Source organism: Lissotriton helveticus, chromosome 5_1 (assembly GCF_964261635.1).
Source record: "Lissotriton helveticus chromosome 5_1, aLisHel1.1, whole genome shotgun sequence".
NCBI classification, from domain to species: domain Eukaryota; kingdom Metazoa; phylum Chordata; class Amphibia; order Caudata; family Salamandridae; genus Lissotriton; species Lissotriton helveticus.
The window spans coordinates 693,906,797-693,932,779 of record NC_136065.1 but is presented as its reverse complement, the minus strand read 5'-3'; the positions used below and the strand labels follow the sequence as shown (position 1 = coordinate 693,932,779).

The window sequence follows — 25,983 nt, the reverse complement described above, 5'->3', positions numbered from 1 at the left end:
CATAAGGAAGGCCAGCAGAGTGCAGCAGAGAGCAGAATGCCAAACGCAATCCAAACTCCATAGCGAGTAGCATCGAGTGCCGCCCCACGCCAAGCCGCCCGGCAACCGCCCGGCAGGAGAGATCAGCGGAAGGCTGCAGGAGTGCTAATCCGACCCAGCGGACTCTCAGCAGATACGGTAGTGTCCGGGTCTGGGATTGACCCTGAACCAGAGATTAAGGGGAGCCGTGGCTGTAACCGGAGCGGCGGGTCCGGTGAAGCGAAGTAAGCAAGCCAGCAGACCAGCGATTGTGCGGGCGTGATCGAGCAGGAGGCCTGCATGGGTATGTGAATCACCTGCATTATCCGCATTAGCTGGTGATAGGAGCTAACGAGCCGCGGGAGCCGCGAGTTGACGCAATTCCTGCAGTGCATCGTAGAGGAGCACTTGGGGTGAACTTTGGAAGCAGTACATTTAACTGCCTCCTGAGCTGAGCTGTGCTTTAAGCGGTGCCTTAACCAAGAGTCTGGGAAAAGGCTGGGAGATCCGCTGGGGACAGGAGCTGCATAGACTTTCCATCTGGGGCTGAGCAGAGCACGGACACCGCGACTCTGGGCTCTGGGCTCTGTGCTCTAAGCGCCTGGCGGTTTATGCGGCATATGAGGTCAGTGCTCCCGCCTCTCACTGCCTGCCTATCCCCTGCCAGCAGCCAGCAGCAAACAGCAAACAGTCAGTCCCTTCACTGGCCTGGTGATAGACAAGTGGCCTACTCTAGAGCCATTACTTTTACTACAGATCTCTCGAGGCGTCTCCGGGAGCAACGCACCATTTTAGCCTGCACAGACCTTAAGGTCGACGAACTTTGTGTTTCCTGGTCACGCATCGGATATTGCGCACTGTAATACTTTTAGCTGCCCCCTCACCTGCACGCGCCCCAGAGCGCCTCCCGCTGATCGTCCCCTCCTTGCCGGGCTGGTTTTCGGAGCAGGGACGGGCGAGTCCACCATCTTGGGCGGCTCTGGGGTCAGCGCTGCAGTCTTTTGGCCCCTCCCCCCTGGCAAGCATTTCAGGCGCCCGGCGGATCCCGCGCCTACCTTGACTTTTACCACAGATCTCCCGAGGCGTCTCCGGGAGCAACGCACCATTTTAGCCTGCACAGACCTTAAGGTCGACGAACTTTGTGTTTCCTGGTCGCGCATTGGATATTGCGCACTGTAATACTTTTAGCTGCCCCCTCACCTGCAGCGCCCCAGAGCGCCTCCCGCTGATCGTCCCCTCCTTGCCGGGCTGGTTTTCGGAGCAGGGACGGGCGAGTCCACCATCTTGGGCGGCTCTGGGGTCAGCGCTGCAGTCTTTTGGCCCCTCCCCCCCTGGCAAGCATTTCAGGCGCCCGGCGGATCCCGTGCCTACCTTGACTTTTACCACAGATCTCCCGAGGCGTCTCCGGGAGCAACGCACCATTTTAGCCTGCACAGACCTTAAGGTCGACGAACTTTGTGTATCCTGGTCGCGCATCGGATATTGCACACTGTAATACTTTTAGCTGCCCCCTCACCTGCACGCGCCCCAGAGCGCCTCCCGCTGATCGTCCCCTCCTTGCCGGGCTGGTTTTCGGTGCAGGGACGGGCGAGTTCACCATCTTGGGCGGCACTGGGGTCAGCGCTGCAGTCTTTTGACCCCTCCACCCCCTGCCACACCCCTTGGCCCTCCTTCCCTATGTGTCCCTATATCTTGGTTACGCGGTCCCGGCAGCGCAGCGGGCGCGCCGAAGGCGCGCCGAAGTTGCGCCTAAGTCAAGCCCGTCTGCGCCCGTCCGCGACGGGCCGGGACCAGGGGCCACAGACTCTGCCCTTCCTCTGGTTTATACTTCAGCTCAACTCTCTGCACATCTTACTACCTCCCTTCCTCCCCCTTCTTTATTGCATCGTCTTGATTCCCTTGGTATTCTTGCCCCCCACCTTCCCTGTCTGTTCCCTATCACCCACAGCCCTACCTCTCCTCCTTCTGATCCCTCTCCTGTCACTCGCTCTTCTCCTGTCCCTTTGGCAGCTTCTGCCTATTTGCTTAACACCCGCTCTGCTGCCAAACATCAGACGGAACTCTTCAATCTTCTGAACACAGACTCCCCAGACTTTCTATTTCTCACTGAGACCTGGTTCTCCACTGATTCCCTTCCGGATCTCCTGGCCATTCTCCCAGATACCTATTATGCCCTCCGAGCAGACCGCCCGGATGGAAAGGTTGGGGGAGGTGTGGCGATGATTATCCGTTCTACTCTGAAATGCCAACTTCTTGCTCACCCCCCCATACCTAACGTGGACTACTTGGTGGCCCGATCACTCAATCTTTCCGCACCCCTCACCGTAGTCCATATGTATCGTCCCCCTCAAGCCATACCTTCATATGTAGCTACTCTACAGGATCTTTTGGCCACGTTGGTGGTCAATAACTCTTCGGTTCTCCTGCTTGGCGACTTCAACTTTTGGCCGGGTGACCCCAGGGAAGATCTGTCTTCTAAAGACTTTTCTGCTACCCTTCAGTGTTTGAACTTTTCATCCCATGTCTCGGCCCCCACCCATGTCCAGGGTCATATCCTGGACCAAATCTGGTCATCACGCTGCGACGTTTCATCCCCCTCGATACTCCCTTGTGTCTGGTCGGACCACTCTATTATATCATTTTCCATTCACTGGGGTTCGGCCGACAAGCTCCCTCTACCCAAAAATATTCTGGCTCGTAGTTGGAACCAGACTGACCTTAACTCTCTTTCGCTCTCCTTGGCTTCCTCAGCTCCTGATCTTACCGATCTCTCTTTGGATTCTCAGGCAGACGCTATTAGTATCTGGCTCTCTTCTTCTTGCGATCAGGCCGCCCCGCTCAAGAAGGTCACAGCTGTCCGCCCCTATGACGCGCACAAATGGTTCACCATTGAGCTTAAAGCTCTTAAACTCGATCTCAGGCGGTCGGAACTTCATTGGAGACGGAACTACTGTCCCACTCTCCGCGCCAAATACAGACTCCTCCTCAATGATTATAAAAGAGCGATCCTCGCAGCTAAAACTAAATACTTCACTGAGAGAGTTGCCCTCTCTGCCAATAAATCTCGAGAAATCTTTTCTTTGTTTCATAATCTTGCTACCTCTGACCGCACCAGCACTAGTCTCGTTCCATCTCAGATCCTCTGCTCCTCACTTAATGACTATTTTATTGATAAAATCGCCAACATAAAGGCTAATATCCCCACTGTGCTTCAACCTGGTTTCCCCTGCTCCCTCCCCTTGCCCTCTTCCTTTCTGGATCATTTTCCACCCATCTCTCTGGAGCTATTCCTTAACCTGCTTGTAAAAGTCAAGTCTGGTTCTCCTGCGGACTGTGCTCCTGCACGGATTCTTAGAACTCTCTTCACTAGCTGCCCCGCCCCTCCTCTCGCCCTTCTTAACGCTTCTCTGGCCCTGGGTTCTGTCCCTTTATCCTTCAAATCTGCTATAGTTCTTCCCATTCTTAAAAAAACTGGTCTGGATCCCTTTCTTCTTTCCAATTTTAGGCCTATCTCTCTTCTCCCTTATCTAGGGAAGATCCTTGAAAGTTACGTCACATCTTGTCTGTCCACCTACATAGAGGAGAACCACCTCCTTGCCTCCCATCAGGCGGGTTTTCGCCCAGGCCACTCCACGGAGACAGTGGTCCTCGCGGTCCTGGACGAACTCAAGGGGAAAGCTGACATCAACCTCCCACAAGCTCTGGTCCTCCTCGATTTGTCCTCTGCGTTTGACACGGTCGACCATTCCATCCTTCTCGACCGTGTCAGCGCAGCGGGCATCCAGGGCGCCGCCTTTTCTTGGCTTATGTCCTTTCTTCAAGGTAGGTCCCAAGCGGTCCACCTCTCAGGTTTCTCCGCTCCCCCTCGCTTGACTACCTGTGGGGTCCCCCAAGGCTCTTCCCTTTCCCCACTTCTTTTCAATCTTTATATCCACCCTCTTATCATCTCTCTTCTCGAGCTGGGGATCTCTGTGTATAACTACGCGGATGACCTCCAGCTCGTCTTTGATCTCTCCTCCCCTTCTGATTCCCTCCCTAAGTTCTGTTCCACCTTAGTTTTTATATCCGAGTGGATGAGCTTCAATCACTTGAAGCTCAATCCGGACAAGACGGAGCTTGTCCTCACGGGTGGTCCTTCAAACCCTTGGTCCTCGGTCCACTGGTCCCCTTCCTTCGGTTCCCCCCCTTCACCGGTTTCCTCTGTTCGGACTCTGGGCATCAAGGTCAGTCATGACCTGTCCATGCATGCCCAAATCAGCTCCGTCGTGTCCTCTTGTTTTTTGTCCCTCCGGCTCATCCGTAAGATTTCCCGGTTTTTCTCTGCAGACGCCCTCAAAACCATCGTCATGGCTCTTATCACCTCCCGCCTTGACTATGGGAATGGCCTGTACGTGGGCATACCCGCTTATGAAACCCGCCGCCTTCAGGCCATTCAAAGTCAGGCAGCCCGCCTCATTCTTCGTCTCCCCAAATCTTCCCACATTACCCCTGCACTCAAGTCCCTTCATTGGCTCCCTGTGCGCCTTAGATCTTTTTTCAAATTGGCCTGTTTGGCCTTTCGGGCGCACACCCGCTCAGCTCCTCTCTTTATCAGATCTCTCATCACTCCTCACGCCCCCAGCCGCACTCTCCGCTCCTCCTCTCTCTCCCTTCTGCATGTCCCCCGCTTCCGCAAATCCAGAACAGGGGGCACCCGGTTTTCGGTTCTGGCCCCCCGGTTCTGGAACAGTCTCCCTCTTTCAATTCGTTCTATCCCCATCTATACCCATTTCCGTAAAGCTCTCAAAACTTTCTTGTTCTCCCAGGCGTTTCCCTGCTAGTCTCCCTGGGTCCCCTCTGTGAGTCTGGTCTAGTCCCCAGCGCCAGGAAGCCGCTTGGCCGCAGTGCGCTTAATCAAGTACTTTTTTTCATTCCATTTCATTTCAATGATCCTCGCCTCCCTAAGATTTACAGACCAGTATCCCTGCTGAACATTGATTGCAAAATTTACACAAAAAGTTTGGGCTCCAGACTCCAACTATACATGCCTGAACTAATTCATCCCTCCCAGGTGGGCTTTTTGAAAAACCGCCTCTGCAGTGACAACACCAGACTGCTTTGCCACAGAACTGATGAAGCCCAAACTCTCTCTACACCCACGGTCACAATTACAGTAGACGCCTAAAAAGTGTTAGATAAAGTTAACTAAACCTTCCTTAAAGCAGTCCTTCAGAAGTTTAACCTAGGCACCCCATTCATCAGAATGGTGATAGCTTTATACTTTCAACCCAGTGAAGGAGTGCGAGCCGTGGTATTATTTTTGATACCTTCCCACTTAAACAAGGCTGCCCATTGTCCCCCTCTCGGCTCCTATTCATCTTAGAGCCCCATTGTACATAAATGGGAATAACAACACGATTACAGGCATCACATTTGAAAACCTAACAATTAAAGCAGCAGCGTATGCCGAAGATATCCTTGTTGTCATTGAAGAAGCGGCCCGATCTGTATCACAACTAAGGGAGTTCATTGTAGAGTTCCCAAGAATTTCAGGATATACCCTCAACAAGGACAAGTCAGAAATCATTCTCTTAAACAGCCTAAGTTCCAGAGAAATACTGGGTGATACAGGACTAGCCTGGCAACCGCGCTATATTAAATACTTAGGCTTGGAGTTCTCCAATAATGTAATTGATACTCTCAGACGTAATGAGGCGCTAACCCTCAAGAAAATCACAGGTCTGCAGGTGGGTTGGTCCCCCAAATTTCTGACATGGTGGGAAAGGGTTGCAACAGTGAAGATACTGATTACACTTATAATAAATTATTTCATCAGTATGTCACCACTCAAACTCTCTGACGAGTTGTTAAAATAATTTGACAATCTTATCAATACGTTTCTTTGGCAAAACAACCAACCCAGGATCTTCCTTAAGTAACTAAGACTCCCTATGGTCCTAGGAGGTGTAAAATCTTGCCAATTTCAAAACTTATCAAACATTCTTCCTATTCAAACACAGTATTCACTGGGCAGTCCAGAGGAGGAATACTGCCTTTTATGGCTAGAGATTGAAAACTATTATTCCTCTAGGACACCTTATTTAGGTTTCTCTCCATGAACACAATTTCCATATTCCATTCAAAGTATATTCTGAACAACACCAAAAGAGCTATTTTACAGGTAGACTCTGTTAGATAATGAAATGTTTTCCTCAAATTTCGCTTCTATCTGGAACAATCCAAAAATAAAACTGGACAACCACCTGCTGCACTGGGCGGACTGCGCCAATCGAGGTACTTTCACCATTAATCGATGCGGAACAGATACAAATCCTATAACATTCGCTAACCTACAACACTCATATTCCCTGAATAATATTGACTTCTATAATTTTCTTAAACTAAAAGCATGCATATGTAAACTAGCTTTTACTGATAAAGACCCTTCACTTCTGCTCTTTGCACAAATCCTTGCCAGGTCCGGGCACGGTCTTCAGAATCTAAAAATACTTAACACTGTCCTCCTCTAAGCATCTGAAGTGGGTTCACTGTAAGTGGGTTAATGACATCCTAGGGGCTGATTATACCCAGAGCTGGCCAAAAATCCTACAGTCTCCCTTTTATACATAAGATTACTCCGGTTCTAGCTCAAACTAAATTCATGCTAATTCAATGAACCATTAGAACCCCAGCTAGTGTGCAGAAATTAAATTGTATATGCAAATGTAATATTCATTTCAATTGAAAATGTGTTGTCTGTAATGGCAGTGTGCTAACACACCATGTATACTCCACTCTTTGCCACGTCACGCTACACCATTCCGCTGTATGCTATGTCATTCCACTCGGCCATTCCACGCCACTCAACAACACTTTACTCCTATCTATGCCCCTTCTCTCTATGACTCTGACACTCTACTTTACTCTGACAATCTAATCTACTTCTTTCTGCCACACTCCAATCTACAACTCTCTACACCACTCCATTCTAACACTCTACAACTCTATTCCACTCAACGACTCTACTCCACCTCTGTGCCACTCGACTCCTCTCCACACCACCCCACTCAACTCTATGCCCTTCAACGGCACTCAAGTCCATGGCCCTCCACAACACTTTACTTCAGTCACTACACTCTACAGCACACCATTCCATGCCACTCTCCTCTACACTGCAACTTTTTGCCATGTGGAACAGCTGCCACGCTAGTGTACAGCATGGCTAAAACACATTGGCAAACCAATAAACCCACCCTAGGTGAAACCTATTGGCTTTGCCAATGCTTGTTTTTTTAATTCCTGTCCAGCGTTCCTGGCCAAGAAGAACTGACCTGATAAACTAGAATTGGCTGGAGAATTATTTTTTCAAAGATTCAATTTTCTGTTGATGACTAATTGATTTAGGTGTTCCCAAGAGGGCATCTCTTTGAGTGTTTTTTTTTTTAGGTCTCTGCTAGACAGGACACACAAGACATTTTGTTTACACAGTGTGCTTACAGCCACCCACAGCTTGCCGTTTGTTTGTTTCAGTGTTGATCTTATTTCCGTCGTCCCCGTTTGGCAATGCATGTCTGCGTCTGTTCTCTTCTTGTCTTTGGCCTTCCCGTGGAGCATGGGCCAAGTACTTGGTCATTCCACTGTTTCCATTTTTAGAGATACATTTTTTGGGGTGTTAAAGTACTCCATCTTAGTGCTTGTGTTTACAAACCTGACTCATAAAGAAAACAAATTACAGTGACATAAAGGGGGATGGTTATTCCACTGAACCACTACAACTGCCCGTTGAGAGGTCTGGAGGTAGCGGTCCTTGGCACCTTAACTCTTCCACTGCCATTTCCTTAAGCATTATTCTACTCTTCGCTGACACAAGATTGCTGGGTGATAGTAGGAAGGGAGTGTGGGCAGCGAATTATTGACTTAGTGGCTTGCGCCAATTGCAGTGACGATCTGTGGGTGAGGGAGGGTTTTCTCCTTCCCATTCTCTGCTACCTAGCTTAATGAGCCATTCCATGAGGCTCATCTCCTTTTCTGTGCCCTTCTGCCGTGTCCCCGAGCACACAACTGATCTCAGACGTGAGTGACCGGCCTCAATGTTTTAGTTCGGGGTGGGTGGAATTCACAGAGTTGTATTCTGCGGAATTCCGTGGATTTACATAAAAACTCCATGGAGTTTCGCAAGCCGGCGGATTCGGCACTTCAAGCTGATTTTTAGCACTGGGAGCTTGTTTCTGCTTCTTTCTGACACTCGCTATTTTCTGCTCAAGCAACATCTTTCTCAACACGAATCGGGCACAGCCTGCTGCAAACGCCCACATTGTGAGATCTCGCCGGCAGGTATTTTAGCATCTGAAAATCTCGCTAGGGGATGCGGCAGTTGGCAGAGTTTTGCCAAAACACTGCAAACTCTGCCAGCGGAGCGCTTTTCCCACTACCCCTAGTTATAGTACTGCTTTGCTTGCTCCCGTGTTGCTTACCGTTAATTGCCTAATTAGAATCCACTTCCTTGCAGTCCGCAAAATGCCCAACTCTACTTTGCCCCCTTAATTGTAAAAACAGATATTGGGAATCAATTCTAGAGAGTTTGGAAGGGTGGTGGTTCGGAAGGGGACCTACTTGATTCAGCCTTCCCTGATCATCCTACTCACAGAATCCTGGATGAATCCCAGCTTGGGCCCAGAAATCTCCATCGGATACAAGATCACCTGCAAGGACCGCACAAACCAGCCAGGAAGAGGCATCACCATCATCCACAAGAACTCCCTACGCCTGACCACCCACTCGGACAACCCAACAACATCCATGGAACATCTCCACTTCCAGGTCCAGACCCTCCCCAACAACACCCTCTACAGCACCCTTGTCTACAGGCTGCCTGGCACCCGCCCGCCCGCCCCGCCCTTCACCGACACCATCATCGACTTTATCGCACCCCAGGCTCACATCTACAGATTACATCCTACTCTGTGAACTCAACTTCCACCTGGACAACCCCAATGACCAGAACACCGCATCCCTTTTGGAGAATCCCGCCCACGTCGGACTCAAACAGCTACTCACCTCTCTGACCCACGCAGCAGGACACATGCTCGACACCATCTTCTCCACAAGCGAAAACACCACCTATAGTCACACCTTTGAACTCCTCTGGACCGACCACCACTACATTCATTTCGCCTTCAACAAACCCACCCTATACCACTGCACTCCCAACCCCGCCGTAACTGGAACAAGGTCACCGAAGAACATCTCCCCGCCACCCTCAGCACAACCACACCACAGATGCCAATACCACAGCACACAACCTCTGCTGCTGGATCACTGACGCTCTTGCGCCCCTCAAGAAAGCACCCGGTAAGCAACTCTTCATGAAAGCCAGTTGGTTCACTGACACCCTTCACAAGTCCAGACGTACCTGTAAACGGCTCGAAGAGATGGAGAAACAACAAAACCCCGGTAGCCTATGCAGACTTCAAAGCCGCTGTCACGGCACATTACCTCCTCCTCAAAACTACAAAGAAAATGACCCTCCAAGACCGATTCAAAGCCAATGCACACAACAGCAAAAAACTCTTCGCCATCATCAAGGAGTTCGCCAAACCCAACAGCGAGATCAAAGAAGTCCCACCCTCCCAAGACCTCTGCAACAAACTGCACCTACTTCCAGCACAGATCAAGCAGATCTGAGACCGCTTTGACACCCAAGACCCGCCCATCACCACCACCACAAGCGAAGACGCTGCCCCCCAACAGATCCTGCTCAACTGGACCCCGCTCACCATGCGACAACACTCAAGATTGTGAATAGGATTGACTCTGGAGCACCCTCAAACCTCTGCCTACCCCACGTCATTCACAGAGCTGCCACCTCCATCGCCCTGAATTATGTTGTACCATCAACTGCTCCATTGTGATCGCCACCTTCCCTGACAATTGGAAACATGCCAAGATCAACCCCCTGCTGAAGAAACAGTCTGCCGACCCGAAATATCTCAAGAATTGCAGACCCATCTCCCTTTCCCAGCCAAGGTCATCAAGAAGGCCATCAACGCCTAACTCTGAGTTCATGAAAGTCATCTACATCCTGGGTTCCTCTCAAACCGGCTTCCGAAGCAACCACAGCCCCAAAAGCACCCTGATCACTGCCACCGATGACATCCGCTCCCTCCTTGACGGGGAAGAAAGTGCAGTCTTTATCCTCCTGGACTTCTCGGCCGCATTAAGCAGTCTCCCAATGCACCCTAAGTACAAGACTCCACGACGCTGGCATTGCGACAAAGCTCTGGACTGGATTCGTTCCTTCCTCGCGAGTAGAACACAGCGAGTTAGACTACCACCGTTTCTCTCAGAACCCATCGAGATCGGCTGCGGAGTCGGCTTCAGAGTCCCCCAGGGCTCCTCCCTGAGCCCCACTCTCTTCAACGTCAACATGGCCCCGCTCGCAGCCAAAGGTAGAAACCACCGGCTCTGAATAGTCTCCTACGCCGACGTCACCCAGCTGATCCTCTCCCTCACCAACGAGCCCACAATCGCCAGAAACAACTTCCACAACGGGATAAAGGCTGTCACTACCTGCATGAGAGACAGCTGTCCCAAGCTCAACTCTGACAAGACCGAAGCCCTCTTCCTGGGGTCCAACACCTCTTCTTGGGAAGACTTTTGGTGGCCCACCGCATTAGGAACTACACCCACGTATCACGCACAAAACCTTGGCCTTATACTTGACTCCTTGCTTACGATGAACCACCAGATCAATACAGTCTCCTCATCATTCAGCTGGATCCCCACTGGGGCTAGAAAGACGGTCACCCACCCATGCACTCATCAGCAGTAGCCTCGACTACGGCAACGCTCTCTATGTAGTTGTTTCCTAAAAGCTCACCAGGGGACTACAGAACGTTCAGAACTCCGTCAGCCAGACTGGTCCTCAACATCCCCCACTGCAGCCACATCTTAAAACACCTGCGAGGACTCCACTGGCTCTCAGTCAACAAGAGTCCCTTCAAGCGCTTCACACATGCCACCATAGCCCAACTACAACGAACCAGCATACCTGAAATACCGCCCCTCATTCCTCGTACCCACCAGACTCATCTGCTCCGCCGAACTGGCCCTTGCCACCGTCCCTAGGATATGCAAGACCAGGACCAGAGGAAGATCCTGCTAACTCGACGCCAAAACCTGGAACTCAGGCTATCCTCGTCGCTGACCCAATTCAGGAAGGATGTCAAGACCTGGCTCTTCGACGGAACCTCCGATCCCATCCAGACCTGCAGCCCCCACGCGCCTTGTGACCCTTGCGGGGTAAGTAGTCGCACTTCACAAACCCTGATTGATCTGCTTAGTTGTCTTGACATATGACTGAGCCACACTGCTAACTCCATACTTGTTTTCATGAACAGGGGTTTGTGTACATCTGTAAGAGACTGGCATCAAAATGATAGTTAATCAAATACAATAAGCACTTTGCAATAAAGTCCTCTGTCATGAAGCAATTTAATGAAGGCTGTTCTTTATGGCAAATATGTCTCCATAGGCACACTTAATCTTAAATTCCATATTACTTTGCAGTACTTACTATTATCATTGACTAATACTGGAGTAACCACGCCTTTTTTGGATAGTTCCATGTGACTCCTAACATTTGCTAAGACTGGCTTTCTGCAGTTCCAAAAGACAGACCGCCTAGGTAAGGGTCTTGATGAGCATGACTATTTGCCTTCTGTTTAAAGTCTCTGCCTCTCAAGCAAAAGGTCAATGATTCACCTCCCTTTTAAGGTTACAGTCTTTTAAAGTAAAAGGTTAATAGCTTATGGTGTCAAATTGGATTTTCCAGAAACCAAAGCAATTAGTGGCTGGATAACAAGGAATATAAAGGTGGAAAAGAATCTGTCCAAGTGTACTTGCTTTCATGCTACGACAAACACTTGACTCTTCTCCATTAACAAACCATTAGTAAATCACAGGCTCTCTCCTTAGCTGCAAGAACTGCTGCTATGCTACACCACAGCTGGATCTGGTGGCTCTGAGAACTGAGAAATTGACTGCAGGGAGCAATGTTTGACATTCATTGGGCATAGGTTTGGATCTTGTCAGGTCCACTCAGCCTTTTATTCATATTAGATTAATGAAATGCAAGCCAGGAGCAGAGTAACAAACAATTTAACACACAAAGTGTGCTTACAACCCACCCATACCTTACCATTGGTTCTCTTCGGTTGTGCTCTCATTTGGTTTGTTCCCGTTTGTCATGGCATGTCTGCGTCATGTCCTCTTCTTGTGTTTGACCCTGCCTGGGCATGGACCAAGTACTTGTGTCCTTCCACTGCTCTCGTTTTTGAAGATACTGTTTTTTTGTGTTCAAGCACTTCAAATGAGAGCTTGTGTTTTTAGGCAGTCTCCCATATTCCCATACATGTTGCTTCTTTTCCCTTCCACCCTGCCCCCATCCGTGTTGCTTCTTTTTTCTCCCACTCCCTGCCCCCACCCGTTTTTTCTCCACCCCCTCACTCCCCCTCATCTAATTCCCATCCGCCCTCGTTTGTGTTTGACTTTTCCCCTGCCCGTCTGCCCGCTTTTGTAGTCTTCTTCCTGCCCAGCCATTTTGTATGCGTTTCTCCTCACTGCTGTTTTCCCATCCACCATAACAAAACTAAGTGCTATGACATATAGACTGCTGGCTGCGTCCTAGCATTTATTTTACCACCTCTCCAACCCCACCTGTGTTGCGTTGCTTGCCCTTCCTGCTAGCCAGAAAAGCTTTGTGACAATGCCAGCGCTGGCCGTGTCATTGTGCTTTTTTCCATGACTTTCAGCCTTGCTAAAATGCTGCTATACAATATGGCTAAAAGACATTGAAATTGTCAAAGACAATAGCTCTTCCATTGCCGAGACCAATGGCTTTGCCAATGCTTGTTTTAGTGTTCTTATATAGTGGATTCCTGCGAACAGTTTATTTTATCTGTAATAATATTTGGAAATGCTTTTGAAATCCTTTGCTTAAGATATGCCATTTTCAGAGGTATTCCTGTTACGTTTGTTTGCCTTGAATTATCTGATTATTTGGGGACCCTTCATATCAAACATAATGCCTGTTTGTTGCTTATGATTTAGTGTGTTAGACCTCTAAGATTATTTTAATTTCATCAGAGGCATTCAGGTTTCTGTTCCATCAAGCAGCTGTAGGCTGTATCCTGGGCAAACTTCAATGCTCCGCCAACAAAGATAATGCGCCTTTCTGCATCTTCTCAAAATAAAGACCTCTATGGTAAGAGTCTTTATTTGTAGAGTAGTCCACTTCAGTAGTTTTGTTGATGGGGATGTGCCCTCTTCTGACAGCATAACCCACTTTGTTGTTTTATTAGTGATAAGTCGAGCAGCTTCAACTGTGCTTTGCCTGCTAATATGCAAGGCCTCTAGTTAGTCTAGTTTTTAGGTCGAGCCTGGGCAGCGCATGCGCTGCTCTGCAAGGCATGCTGTATTAGCGTATGGACTTGAAGCCCCACCCACTCTTCTCTCATATTTGTAATTGGTTTGTGCCATTGTCCTTTGTAAATAGGCTTGTTAGTCCCTCCTTAGCCTTTTCTTCATTTGTAACCTCCCATGAGTACTGGTCATTCCGTTGTCTCACGGTATGTTTTACTTAGTCTGTAAGCACTATTTTCTTTAAGGAGTTTTAATGGCAGGCATGACATGCTTTCATGCAACATTCAGCGCGCTTGCACGCTTTCACTCTCCAAGCAGCCTGTGTGAAAGGCGGCTGCTTCTTTGGAATGAAATAGGTCTCGCATTTACAAGAGTTTGAGCGATTGGCATTGTAAATGACAATGTCTTTTCGTTATCTGTTAATTATCAAAGGAGATAAATAATAGACATTGTCATTTAAAATGCCAAAAGCTTAAACTCTCGCAAATGCGAGACCTGTTGCATTGGAAATGCTTGTTTCCTTTTCTGCTACATGTAATGACTTAGTCACTAGTAGAAAACCGTATTGGTGTTTATTTTTTCTGTTCACCCTATTCATCTCTCACAAGACTTGATTTGCCAATGATGGTCCAATCTTCTTCCTGCCGGGGCATTTTCTGATGTATCAATCCACGGCAGTACATTAGAACAACTGTCCAGGTTTATACCAGTCTCCTGATAAATCTGTAACACCGTCCTCAATGCCCCACTACAACACACGAGTTGCAAACTCAAAGATAGACCTGGCTAGCCCTATTAATTCCCAAGAACGATCTGCCATTGCTACCTATCCTTGAAGTAGAAGTCGGAATCTCAAAAGCAATTGTTCTGCTTACCAGCCATTATCCACAACTGGGAGCCAAGGGGGTAAAAAAGAACAGGTCGACCCCCCCCCCCCCCCCCCCCCCACTCACTAACTTCACCTCAACAAAGGACCTGTTCCATCTAGTACAACCTGTTTTAATTGAGCAGACACACAGCAAGGAATAAAATAGTGTAGCCGGTGTGTCTAGCTCGTTTTTAGGTCTCGTGACCTATCAATGCGCATGCGCATTGAGAGAAGCGAGACTATAGGGCTTTAAACAAAGTTTAACTAACTGTGGCGATTTGGTGCTGTGCCCGTGCGCTTTTAGGTCAATGCGCAAGCGCATTGACCTAAAATGCGCGTGCACATCATCAAATCGCCATCTGTTCCCAAAGCCACACTCCTCCCATACCTTTGAAGTGAAGCTTAGCTTCACTTCAAAGGCCCCTGCCGCTTCACACCCTCATGCAGCTCTCCCCGCTCTGCCCCCTCCCGCCGTGTCGCATTTCTCCTCCCCCACTTTCACTTTGACGGCCGCAGGCCGTCTCTCGTGTTTCTCCTTGTTTTGTTATGCGTGGACATTAGATTGCCTGCGTTTCCTCATGTTTGATTCGGAGTGTGGCGCTTGGTGAGTATTAGCAAGGGTATCCGCAGCGCGAGGTGGCACCTAGCAACGGAGAAGGCGCTGGTGGCGGTGCTTTCTTGCTCGGCTTACACTTATGTGCATTAATGTCCAGCATACGAGGGATGCTTGTGTTAAGAGTCACAGTGCACGCCTTTCCTGTGCTAAACACAAAGCCAATGCAACAGGGCCTGCAGCTGTTCCTGCTTCCCAGACTGCACAGGCAGCGTCTGTGTAAGCGTGTGTTGGTTGTATTTGACAGCTGCCCGCAACACAAACTTAACGTGAAACATCTAACACCACAGGCTTCAAACACACCGTGACAGCACAGGCTCTACATGCACACGTTGCAGCAAGCAGACTGTGCTGTAACGGCACACATCGCAAACGTTATCCTCGAATCACAGCACAACTGTACCTGCGCACACCAGCAAGTGCAAACTTAATCAACAAACCGATCACAGCACAGGCTTTGCACATATACATGCATTCACACACCTTCCAATCCTTGCCCTCAAACAGCAAAGGCCTTACTTGGCACAAGCGCAGCACAAGCTTTACACACGCAGTTCAATATTCATCTAGATGTTCGTTTCTGTAGACCTACCTGGGGAGCACAGCACCGTAAATAAAACATGTTCACAAGAGGTACATTATTCTGTTAACATATGTAGCATGATGTACCTTAGGCCTTTGACATGGCAGACGTCACAAGTGCAACCCTCGCTCCCCTACACACTTAAACGCACCTGTCAGCACCCGTGCTTCCAGCTGTCTCTGCAGTACTGGGCACGGTTTTGCGAACTGTAGTTCATTTCCTTGCGCATTGTACTGAGCCCACAAGCTGTAGTTTTGTGCGGCTAAGATCCTGGTGTCACCTGGCTCTATCTTGGTCAAGGACATAGACTGAACAGTACAGCAGTGTTTGGATTTAAACTACTTGCTACTCGAATCTGGAATTCGTTTGTGTCTAACCTGCAAGGTGGCGTTGAGCTTTCTCATTGGCAGCAGTGCTACCTTTAGTGATTCTGTGCATGTTGACACTGCATCTCTATTTACCTGTCTGAGGAGACTCCTGACTTGGGTCAAGAGGATGCAATTTTATCAAATCTACTTGTCCAGTTAGGTAGTTTTTTGAGAAATCGACTTGTCCGATTTAAAAAAGCTTAACTTGCCATATTTAGAGAATGCAGTGAAGTGACTGATCACGGAAGAGATCGTATTAGAGCTCTGATAGCTTCTCTGGCTATGCCAGGGTCCTATTAAGTCAGCGTTTTTTGTATCTTTGTGATGATACAGGATTTTAGATATACCAAGGCTTAATTTGCGTCAAATCTTTGAATATTCACGCGCTGTGTGTTCAGGGGCTCCGTTTATGAACACGATAATCTTAGGCCAGTTTTCTTATGGCAGGGCTTAAAATATGCCAGCATTTAGTTCGCTAAAATTCAGATTATAGCAGATTTGAAGAAATATAATTTTTCATATTGTACCACTGCTAATTTTCTACCTTTAATTTCAGAGTAAATGTCGTGAATGGCTCTGCTAAAATTTTAGGCTTTCAATTTATATTCCAATATACTAATGTCAATAAAAACAGGTTGTGCTTGTTGTTAAATGTGTAGATTTTGCAGTGGATAAACTCACCCTCACTCACCCTCACCCACCCTCACCCTCACTCACCCTCAACCCCTCACCCCCTCACTCACCCTCAACCCCTCAACCTCAACCCCTCACCCTCAACCCCTCACCCTCAACCCCTCACCCTCAACCCCTCTCACCCTCACCCTCACTCACCCTCAACTCCTCGACCCCTCACCCTCGACCCCTCACCCTCGACCCCTCACCCTCGACCCCTCACCCTCAACCCCTCACCCTCACCCCCTCACCCTCAACCCCTCACCCTCAACCCCTCACCCTCGACCCCTCACATTCGACCCCTCACCCTCGACCCCTCACCCTCGACCCCTCACCCTCGACCCCTCACCCTCGACCCCTCACCCTCACTCACCCTCACTCACCCTCAACCCCTCACCCTCACTCACCCTCACCCTCAACCCCTCACCCTCACTCACCCTCACTCACCCTCAACCCCTCACGCTCACTCACCCTCAACCCCTCACCCTCACTCACCCTCACTCACCCTCACTCACCCTCAACCCCTCACCCTCACTCACCCTCCCTCACCCTCACTCACCCCCACCCTCAACCCCTCACCCACCTCACTCACCCTCAACCCCTCACCCTCACTCACCCTCAACCCCTCACCCTCACTCACCCTCAACCCCTCACCCTCACTCACCCTCAACCCCTCACCCTCACTCACCCTCAACCCCTCACCCTCACTCACCCTCAACCCCTCACCCTCACTCACCCTCACCCTCACCCACCCTCAACACCTCACCCACCCTCAACCCCTCACCCTCTACCCCTCACCCACCCTCAACCCCTCACCCACCCTCAACCCCTCACCCTCACTCACCCTCACCCTCCCTCAACCCCTCACCCTCCCTCAACCCCTCACCCTCCCTCAACCCCTCACCCTCACTCACCCTCAACCCCTCACCCTCACCCTCACCCACCCTCAACCCCTCACCCACCCTCAACCCCTCACCCTCACTCACCCTCACCCTCCCTCAACCCCTCACCCTCACTCACCCACAACCCCTCACCCTCACTCACCCTCAACCCCTCACCCTCACTCACCCTCACCCTCAACCCCTCACCCTCACCCTCACTCACCCCCAACCCCTCACCCTCACTCACCCTCAACCCCTCACCCTCACTCCCCCTCACTCACCCTCACCCACCCTCACTCACCCTCACCCTCACTCACCCTCACTCATCCTCACTCCTCCTCACTCACCCTCACCCACCCTCACCCACCCTCACTCACCCTCACTCACCCACCCTCACCCACCCTCACTCACCCTCACCCTCACTCACCCTCAACCCCTCACCCTCACTCACCCTCAACCCCTCACCCTCAACCCCTCACCCTCACTCACCTCACCCTCACTCACCCACCCTCAACCCCTCACCCACCCTCACCCTCACTCACCCTCAAACCCTCACCCTCACCCTCACTCACCCCAACCCCTCACCCTCAACCCCTCACCCACCCTCAACCCCTCACCCTCACTCACCCTCAACCCCTCACCCTCACCCTCACTCACCCTCAACCCCTCACCCTCACTCACCCTCAACCCCTCACCCTCACTCACCCTCAACCCCTCACCCTCACTCACCCTCAACCCCTCACCCTCACTCACCCTCACTCACCCTCAACCCCTCACCCTCACTCACCCTCACTCTCACTCACCCTCACTCACCCTCACCCTCACTCACCCTCACTCCCCCTCAACCCCTCACCCTCAACCCCTCACCCTCTCACCTCACCCTCACTCACCCACCCTCAACCCCTCACCCTCACTCACCCTCGCCCTCACTCACCCTCAACCCCTCACCCACCCTCACCCTCACTCACCCTCAAACCCTCACCCTCACCCACCCTCAACCCCTCACCCTCACTCACCCTCAACCCCTCACCCTCACTCACCCTCAACCCCTCACCCTCAACCCCTCACCCTCACTCACCCTCAACCCCTCACCCTCACTCACCCTCAACCCCTCACCCTCACTCACCCTCACAACACATATTGTGTTACAATAGGTGTCACATTTGCGAAAGATAAAACTATTGGCATTGTAAATAACAAAGCTATTAATTTAGCTATTTTCAAAACAAGCACATAAATAAAAAATGTGTCCTTTACAATACCAATAGCTCAAACTTTCCTAATGCGAGACCTATTGCATTGCTGTGCTTCTCTCCGCTGCTGCACTCTCCTGCTCTCTAGAGATGTGGCCTAACGACCAGAGCTGCCATCTAAGTCACGTAAATACAACACATGTTGCATTCCAAATGCTATAGGTGTCACATTCGCGAAAGTTATAACTATTGGCATTGTAAATGACAAAGCCATCAATTTAGCAATTTTAAAAACCAACAAATAAATAAAATGTCATTTACAAGACCAATAACTCCAACTTTTCTAATGCGAGACCTATTGCATTTCCAATGCTTGTTGAACTAAGGTGCTCCGGGTTTCTATGCTAGATCCTCCTACTCCTTATAGGGTCAAATGTAGCACATAGAACACATTTTTGGTTTTCTTTTTCTCCTCACTATCTATTTGTTTTTCAAGTTGTCAGGTGCTAATGATGAGAATCTGAGGACATAGGTGAGTACCAGCCTGTAACCTCCCATGTTGTTACTCCTGTGAGGCTCTATCAACTTTTCCTCACCTTTTTCTCCACTTTTAGGTCCATACAACTAGATTGAACAGGTCCTTTGTTGAGGTGGAGGACTGCTTACCACCCAAAGAGAATAAAATGAACCTTTCTCTGCAGAAATACACACAACCTGCGCACACCCATCTGTGCCCCGCATCATCTTTTAAGAATAATGCTAAAATAAGTTATTTTGAAAATACTCCTCCTGACCATTATGTACTCCATGTTTTTCTCTACCTCTTTAGATGCAAAAATGTATTTCATTGTTGCTATTGGAAGAGACCCCACCAACTCTTTAACCACCCTGCAGTGTGTGCAGGCTTTGCATTTGTTGTTTTATCTTGAAATATAATGTGCAACATGTATACCATGTTGCCTGGTGTACTGTGCAACTACTTGTGGGAACGACTCTTGTCATATGGCCTTTAAACCGGATGCTTACTATTATCAACTACTTCTTCGCCGTAAAGGCGGACTGCGGAGCTTAGCTTTGTACTGTACTATAGGTGGGACACGGTGTGAAGGATGAGATTATCCAAGAACTTTGATCGCCCTAAACTCAATATTTCATCCTGTATTTGAAAAAGTCTGTTTAGGACTTATAGGACCAATTGTTCGAAAAGGGTAGAGAAAAGTCTTGGGCACACCTTACTAGATGAAAGACGTTTGAGGTGTAAAAAGGATGTGTTTTCTGTTTCGATTATAGTCTTAAAGAGGGCATGGAATGGATGACTACTCAGAATATTGAAAAGCATTTTGTCTGTTAAACTACTGGAATTGTAAAAAGACCCTTTAGATTATTTGGATGAATGGAACCAAAAAAGTGTCAATTGTTCAGAGCCAACCAATTTCCAGAGCATGGAAAGTGCAAACACTTGGTGCATCGCAACTGCCAGTCTTCTGCAGCTAACCAAACCTACTTCAGTTGTTTTGAGTTTAAGCCCAGAAAACACAGTTGACATTCTTTGTATAGAGAAGTAAGTGAGCCCTGTAGTTACTGCTGTTTTTCCCATGTTTAGGAGGACCAACTTCACTGTAAGTAATTCCCTATTCTGATTCAAATTGTAGTTGTTACCCAGCTCTCTGAACAATCTTTGAAAATACAAAACGGAATATTATGATTTTCAGAAACACTTAATGGCTGGCTAAAACCGTTCTGAATTGAATTCTTCATCTTTTTTTTCCCCAGGAGTGAAACACAAGTCCTTTCTGACTGTTGAAGACTGCTTTGAGCTTGGAAAAATTGCTTATTCCGAAGCCGATTATTATCACACAGAGCTTTGGATGGGGCAGGCTCTCCGGCAGTTAGATGAAGGAGAGGTGTCCACGGTTGATGCAGTTTCAATCTTGGACTATCTAAGTTATGCGGTCTACCAGCAAGGAGATTTGGACAATGCACTAATGCTTACAAAAAGGCTCCTACAACTAGGTGAGTGTCTGTTTCTGGAGATCAAGCTATATCTTCAGTTTAAGTTGCAACCAGTGGGGAGAAGCTAATAGTTTGGGTATTGTTTTGCTTTTGAGAGTTCTTGAAACTTCTATACAGTTCTGGTAGTGATCGTTGGGCTACATTTACATTGGGCAAATACCTTCACCCATTATTAATGCTTCCTGGAAACAAAGAGGGACGTAAAATCTAACAACGCGACAGCGTGTTAAGTACATTTGTCTCACTATTAGCAGAGCTCAGTGGTTCCACTGCGGTACTAATAACAGTAAAGAAATTAGAAATACATAGTTGTCCTATGTTTCAGATTATTTCTAGTGTAGCGAGTGTGGGTAGAATGGTATGGTGCCATACCTAAATCTGTAAACACTTTTCCACCTAAAATACAATTCCACCTAAAATAATGCATCTGTTAGCCATTTAAGGTCTGTTTATTTTGCTTTTCACACAGCCTTCCTGTGGAACGTTTTCTACATTTTGTTTGATTGGATGTAGTTAATAGTATGTGTATTTAAACAAAGACATTTTTTATTTGTTAAAAGATTTTTAAATTATTAGCAAGCCTTCGAAACTTTTAATAAGCAGCAGAAACTGCCCCTCCCCCCTTAATTGGCTTCTCAGATGAGACTTAACTACTAGATCTAAATTTTAAAGTGGATACATTCGAATGACATAAGAAAATACCCTGCTCGTGCAGAGCCAGTGGTCCTGAATCACAAGCTAAACTAAGTAGTAATCCACTAGTGTACTTAATAGAAAATGCAGTTCCAAAAACTATGGGAGGTGATCTACACTTCTGCCTCCCCTATCTTCTCTGTGTGGAGATCACCACGTTGGCTGATAGCCACACACACAAGTATAGTATAGTATATAGTGAATATCAAAGGGAGTGGGAGAAAATAGGAAAACGTTTTTCAAAATGGATGGGGTTAAAGAAAAATCTTAAGAAGTGGTTTGGGAGCGACCTGCTCATATAAAACACACACCCACAAAACATTAAGACATTGCAATTCACAAAATTAGCTTCTAAAGTCACTACAGCCTTAAAAGCGTCACTACAGCCTTAAATATTTCTCCAGCCCAGCCTTGGAGTAAGTCCAGCACCACTTATGGCCAACCACTGGTACTGCGGCAGACTTCCAAACAAAATAGCGAAAAGAAGTACTTCAACTCAGTCAATAGGAATTACTATTAAATAAGTTCTACTTTGAAATTATGCCATGGTCTTGCATATGGCGACTGAAGTTCTTGGCTTTCATCTCCCTACTTTAGGGGTTAAAACCAGTGTTTAAACGGAAGTGCTCCATCTAGGGCAAACATCCACTGAGCCACTCTTGCCCTTCAATGAGGCCCTTATAGATACCTTTTTGTGGGTTTGGGCCAAACTGGGAGATGCCAACATCCTGCCGCAGGTGACCCCGCATTTTTATCTCCGCACCCCTCCTCTGAAAGCTTGGTGGTGCTGGCGTTTACAAGTCAGACAGACCTCAATACCTTTGCGGCTACTTCCGCACCCCCTCCACCACCACCACCAACAATGAGGAGTTTAAATGAGTAGAAACCTTTATTAAGAGGGTATTTCTTCCACAAGTTGGCCCTAACATCTGTAAGTGCCAGCAGCCTTTTGGGCCTCTAGACTGACGCTCTTTAGGATTCGGTGGCTCAAGTCCTCCCAGGTGTCCCAGATGACCTACAACCTGTCAGCAACCAAGCCATACAGGATGGTTGTGATGTGGGCAAGTTCACAATTCTTGTAGCTTGGACATCACCAATCCCATGGGGCGAGCAATTGGTACCAGTGTTGCCCTTTGCCGTCACACCTGGCTGCGTTCCACCGGTTTATTAGCCAATGTCCAGCCATTCCTTATGTATTTACCCTTTGATGGGACTCGTCTGTTAGAGGACAGGGGCTGAATAATAAACCGGATATTGCTATTTGTCACCTTTTATTTGATCTCCTGCACTAGTACAAGTTAATGCCCAATTGCATTCCATTTATTCATGTATTTAACAAGTATGATATATGCAATTTTACTCTCTTGTTTTCAAGCACTATAGGGAGGGCCATTGTTCCAAAAGAATTTACAGCTTTTAGACCTCTGTACATGTGAACTATGTGAATAACGCAAACCTAGATGAAAAGCAGATGAGTCCCGTTCAGGGCCAAAGGCAAAGATACAGTTAAAATGTGATTGAAGGGAGTACCAGTGTCAAGGACTACATTTTCTGAGAAGGACCGTGTAACATTTTTTGTAATAACCAGTCCACAAATCAACCTCAGCAGCACACAGGAGGGGTTCTACTATGTTATAAAGATGTTAATATTGTACTGCCAGGATATTAACTTCCACTGTATTATGATAAAAATACATTGTGAACCGAGCCATGCTTTAAATGTAAGTTTTCCAGTCGTTAAATTAGTTATTGTTTCGCATGTCTGTCACTGGTATTGGTGTTCCTTGAAAACGGCTATGAGCAGGGATAGTAAAATTGTACTAGTGTGTACATCTATATGTTAAGAATGATAGGAGGTATATTTAAATTGTTTATTTCTTTGGTTTGCTTAAGAACCGGAACATCAAAGAGCAAACGGTAATCTGAAGTACTTTCAGTACATCATGACTAAAGAGAAAGAAAGCAATCTATCTGCTACGGACAGCGAGACTGAGCAAAGCAGCAAAACTAAGAAGAAGGGCCGCCCTGACGACTACCTTCCAGAGCGAAGAAAGTACGAGATGCTGTGCCGCAGCGAAGGAATTAAAATGGTAATTGTAGAATGAGTTACTGAAATGTATGACACACGTGTTATATTGCTTGCAACATTTCATTTTTAAAAGTCTATTTATGCTAGATGACTTCTACAATTGTCTTTTAAAGTGCTCTTCAAGGCGCTGGGACCTGAGTAAGACGACCAGTAGTGCTCTACATAATATAGGTAATTTAGGTGAGTCAAGCTCATATATATGAGTGAAGAGATTATTTTCTGTATAGGGACGCAAAAAGAGCCAGGTGCTTCATCCTTTGTGGAGGATGAGAACACTATTATGCTATTTATATTGTTTGTGCTTCAATATATCATCTTGGACAGAATTTTAAGCATCTAATCCTTGAGAAGAACTCATGTATTTGACATAAACCTGTAGGTTTGTATTCAAGACAAATTATATGAAAGTTATCTGTTTAGTTTTAAAGACAATTTAAATAATTCTAATATGGCCTGCTATTTTCCTCTCCTTTTATTTTTTCTTGACCGATCCAGTATTGTAACACCGATGCAGACTGTCTTGCCACAGATCGCTTTTAGCTTGCAGTGGGCCACAGTGGTCTACGTCACTGATGTGTGGTGTCTGGCACAAGGATAGTTGTAAAGACTCAATTGAACGTGCTCACTATTCATTGAGATTAATTTCAATGTGGTATATATACTAGGGGTGGGCGGAATTTGCGTGATTGCGTTATGCAAATCTCAGCGAAACGGTAAAAAATCTCCGCGAACACGCAGAAATTACACGGAATTGCTTGTTCGTGATGCTTTTTTACTGTTCGCAATTGCTGTTTGCGTGCTCGGGGGGAAATATCTCGTGAACACGCATTTGAGAACCGAGCAAGCAAAAAATTTTGCGAAGTCTCAGAACGCAGATTTTTGGGCAATTTTGCGTTCTCCGCGGAACGCGAAATTGCCCAAATTCCGCAAATTTCGCAAACGGAATTTACCGTCCAGGCCTAATATATACTTGAAAATTCTACACTTTTCTGGGGATGTAGAATGCACTAAGGCTAAGGCTTCCTCTCCCTCCATCCTTTTTTTTTTTTTAACATACTTTTATTGATTTTCAATTTTTATATATCATACAGTCTCGTTACACAACTTTTACAGCCGATCTTTCTACAATGAGCATACACATGTCTATTGCATATACTTTCTGCAATGGCAATATAAATACTGCATTCTGATAATACTATAAGAGTCCATAGTCTCCTCGACAAGAGCTTTATCACAGCTGTTTATCCTTTGTTAACACATTATTACAACAAACTTGTCTCCAACACCCCCTCCCGAATCACCCCGGTCTCAAGCGTACTTCTTCCACATGTGTATCTTGTGACAAGTAGCATAGGCTCATAACATGGTCATGCATTTGTATATCAGATCGCTATTTATGCACCGTTTACAAGGCATGGGTATCGCTTTACTCATTCAGCTGTACAACTTATACAGGTTCCTAGTCATTATCCATTGTTTGTATGGCCTCTAGCATAGCATCCCACTCCAGCGCTATTGGTGTTTTCCATAAACCCCTGAGTTCTTCTCTGTGTAGTGCAGCACTCTCCGCACTACCCCAACGCAGCAGGTTAATATGTCTGGAGGTTTTCGTGATTTCCATCGCATGGTGATGTTTCGTATGGCTAAAATGAGCGCTAGGTCTATGAAACGATACTGTACTTTATGCTTGGACGCTCGTTTATGCAGCCCTAGAATGCACTCCTCTATTGTGTTTTGTATTTCACTGTTTTCCGCTTCCCCTGTTCTCTGCCTGAAAGTGTCCCAGTACCCCCGCACTTTCGGAGACAGTCCACAACATGTGAAGTAGGTTTGCCCCTTCTGACAAGCATCTTGGTCAGTAATGTTGCATTTGGGGGAACATTCTATCTAGTCTATGTGAAGTAAGGTAAGCTCGGTGCAGCACCATAGTCTGAATTTAAATTTCGCATTTCTCGAAGTTTTCCTTGGATGTTCCAGCACCTTCGCCCATTCTGTGTCCGTTAGGTCCCTATCTATGTCTTCTGTCCATGCAGCCCGCAGAGTATCCAGAGTGACTCTTGTATGTGAACTGATGCCCGTGTATAGCCACCTAATAAGGTGTCTGCCTCTACCCACGTAATGTACCATCTTGACCAAGTCATTGGTAGGGGGTTCCTGCCTCTGCGGGGCCCAGTGTGGTTTTATATATTGAAGTAGTACCACGTCGGGCCCCAGTTTCATTGACAAAGGTATCCTGGTCCATCAGTGTCCCCCCTCCGAAGAGGTCTGCTACTGTGCTAATCCCCGCATCCAACCAGGGTGTCAAATTACGTTTCGTGAGCCTGCCTCCCGCCAATGGAATCCCCAGCAATGGAATATTACCTGCATATGCAGGGGGTGCTTGTGGGTACTGCAGCACCGCCTTCCAGCTTCGGAGCGCTGTGCTTAGTAGTGGGGGGAGGTCTCTCGGGGGTCTTTCCCCGGGCAACAGTAGGACATATAATGCACCACTGTCTGTCCGCCTCTGTGTATCCAATGTCCTGTAAATTGCGTCCCGCCGTCCAATATGATAGCTACTGTAGTTGGCATGCATAATAATAGGCCCGTAAATC

At 47.7% G+C, this 25,983-nt stretch overlaps 1 protein-coding gene across 5 annotated transcripts in view; it reads left to right on the top strand.

Moving 5' to 3' along the window:
• Positions 1-25,983, top strand: part of P4HA1 (prolyl 4-hydroxylase subunit alpha 1) — a 574,677-nt gene that overhangs the window by 362,635 nt on the left and 186,059 nt on the right. For all 5 annotated transcript variants that reach the window (XM_078643088.1, XM_078643087.1, XM_078643090.1 and 2 more), the window contains 2 exons: positions 20,371-20,610; positions 23,197-23,393. In XM_078643088.1, the coding sequence (XP_078499214.1) occupies positions 20,371-20,610; positions 23,197-23,393 (437 nt within the window). The remainder of the gene's footprint in view (positions 1-20,370; positions 20,611-23,196; positions 23,394-25,983) is intronic.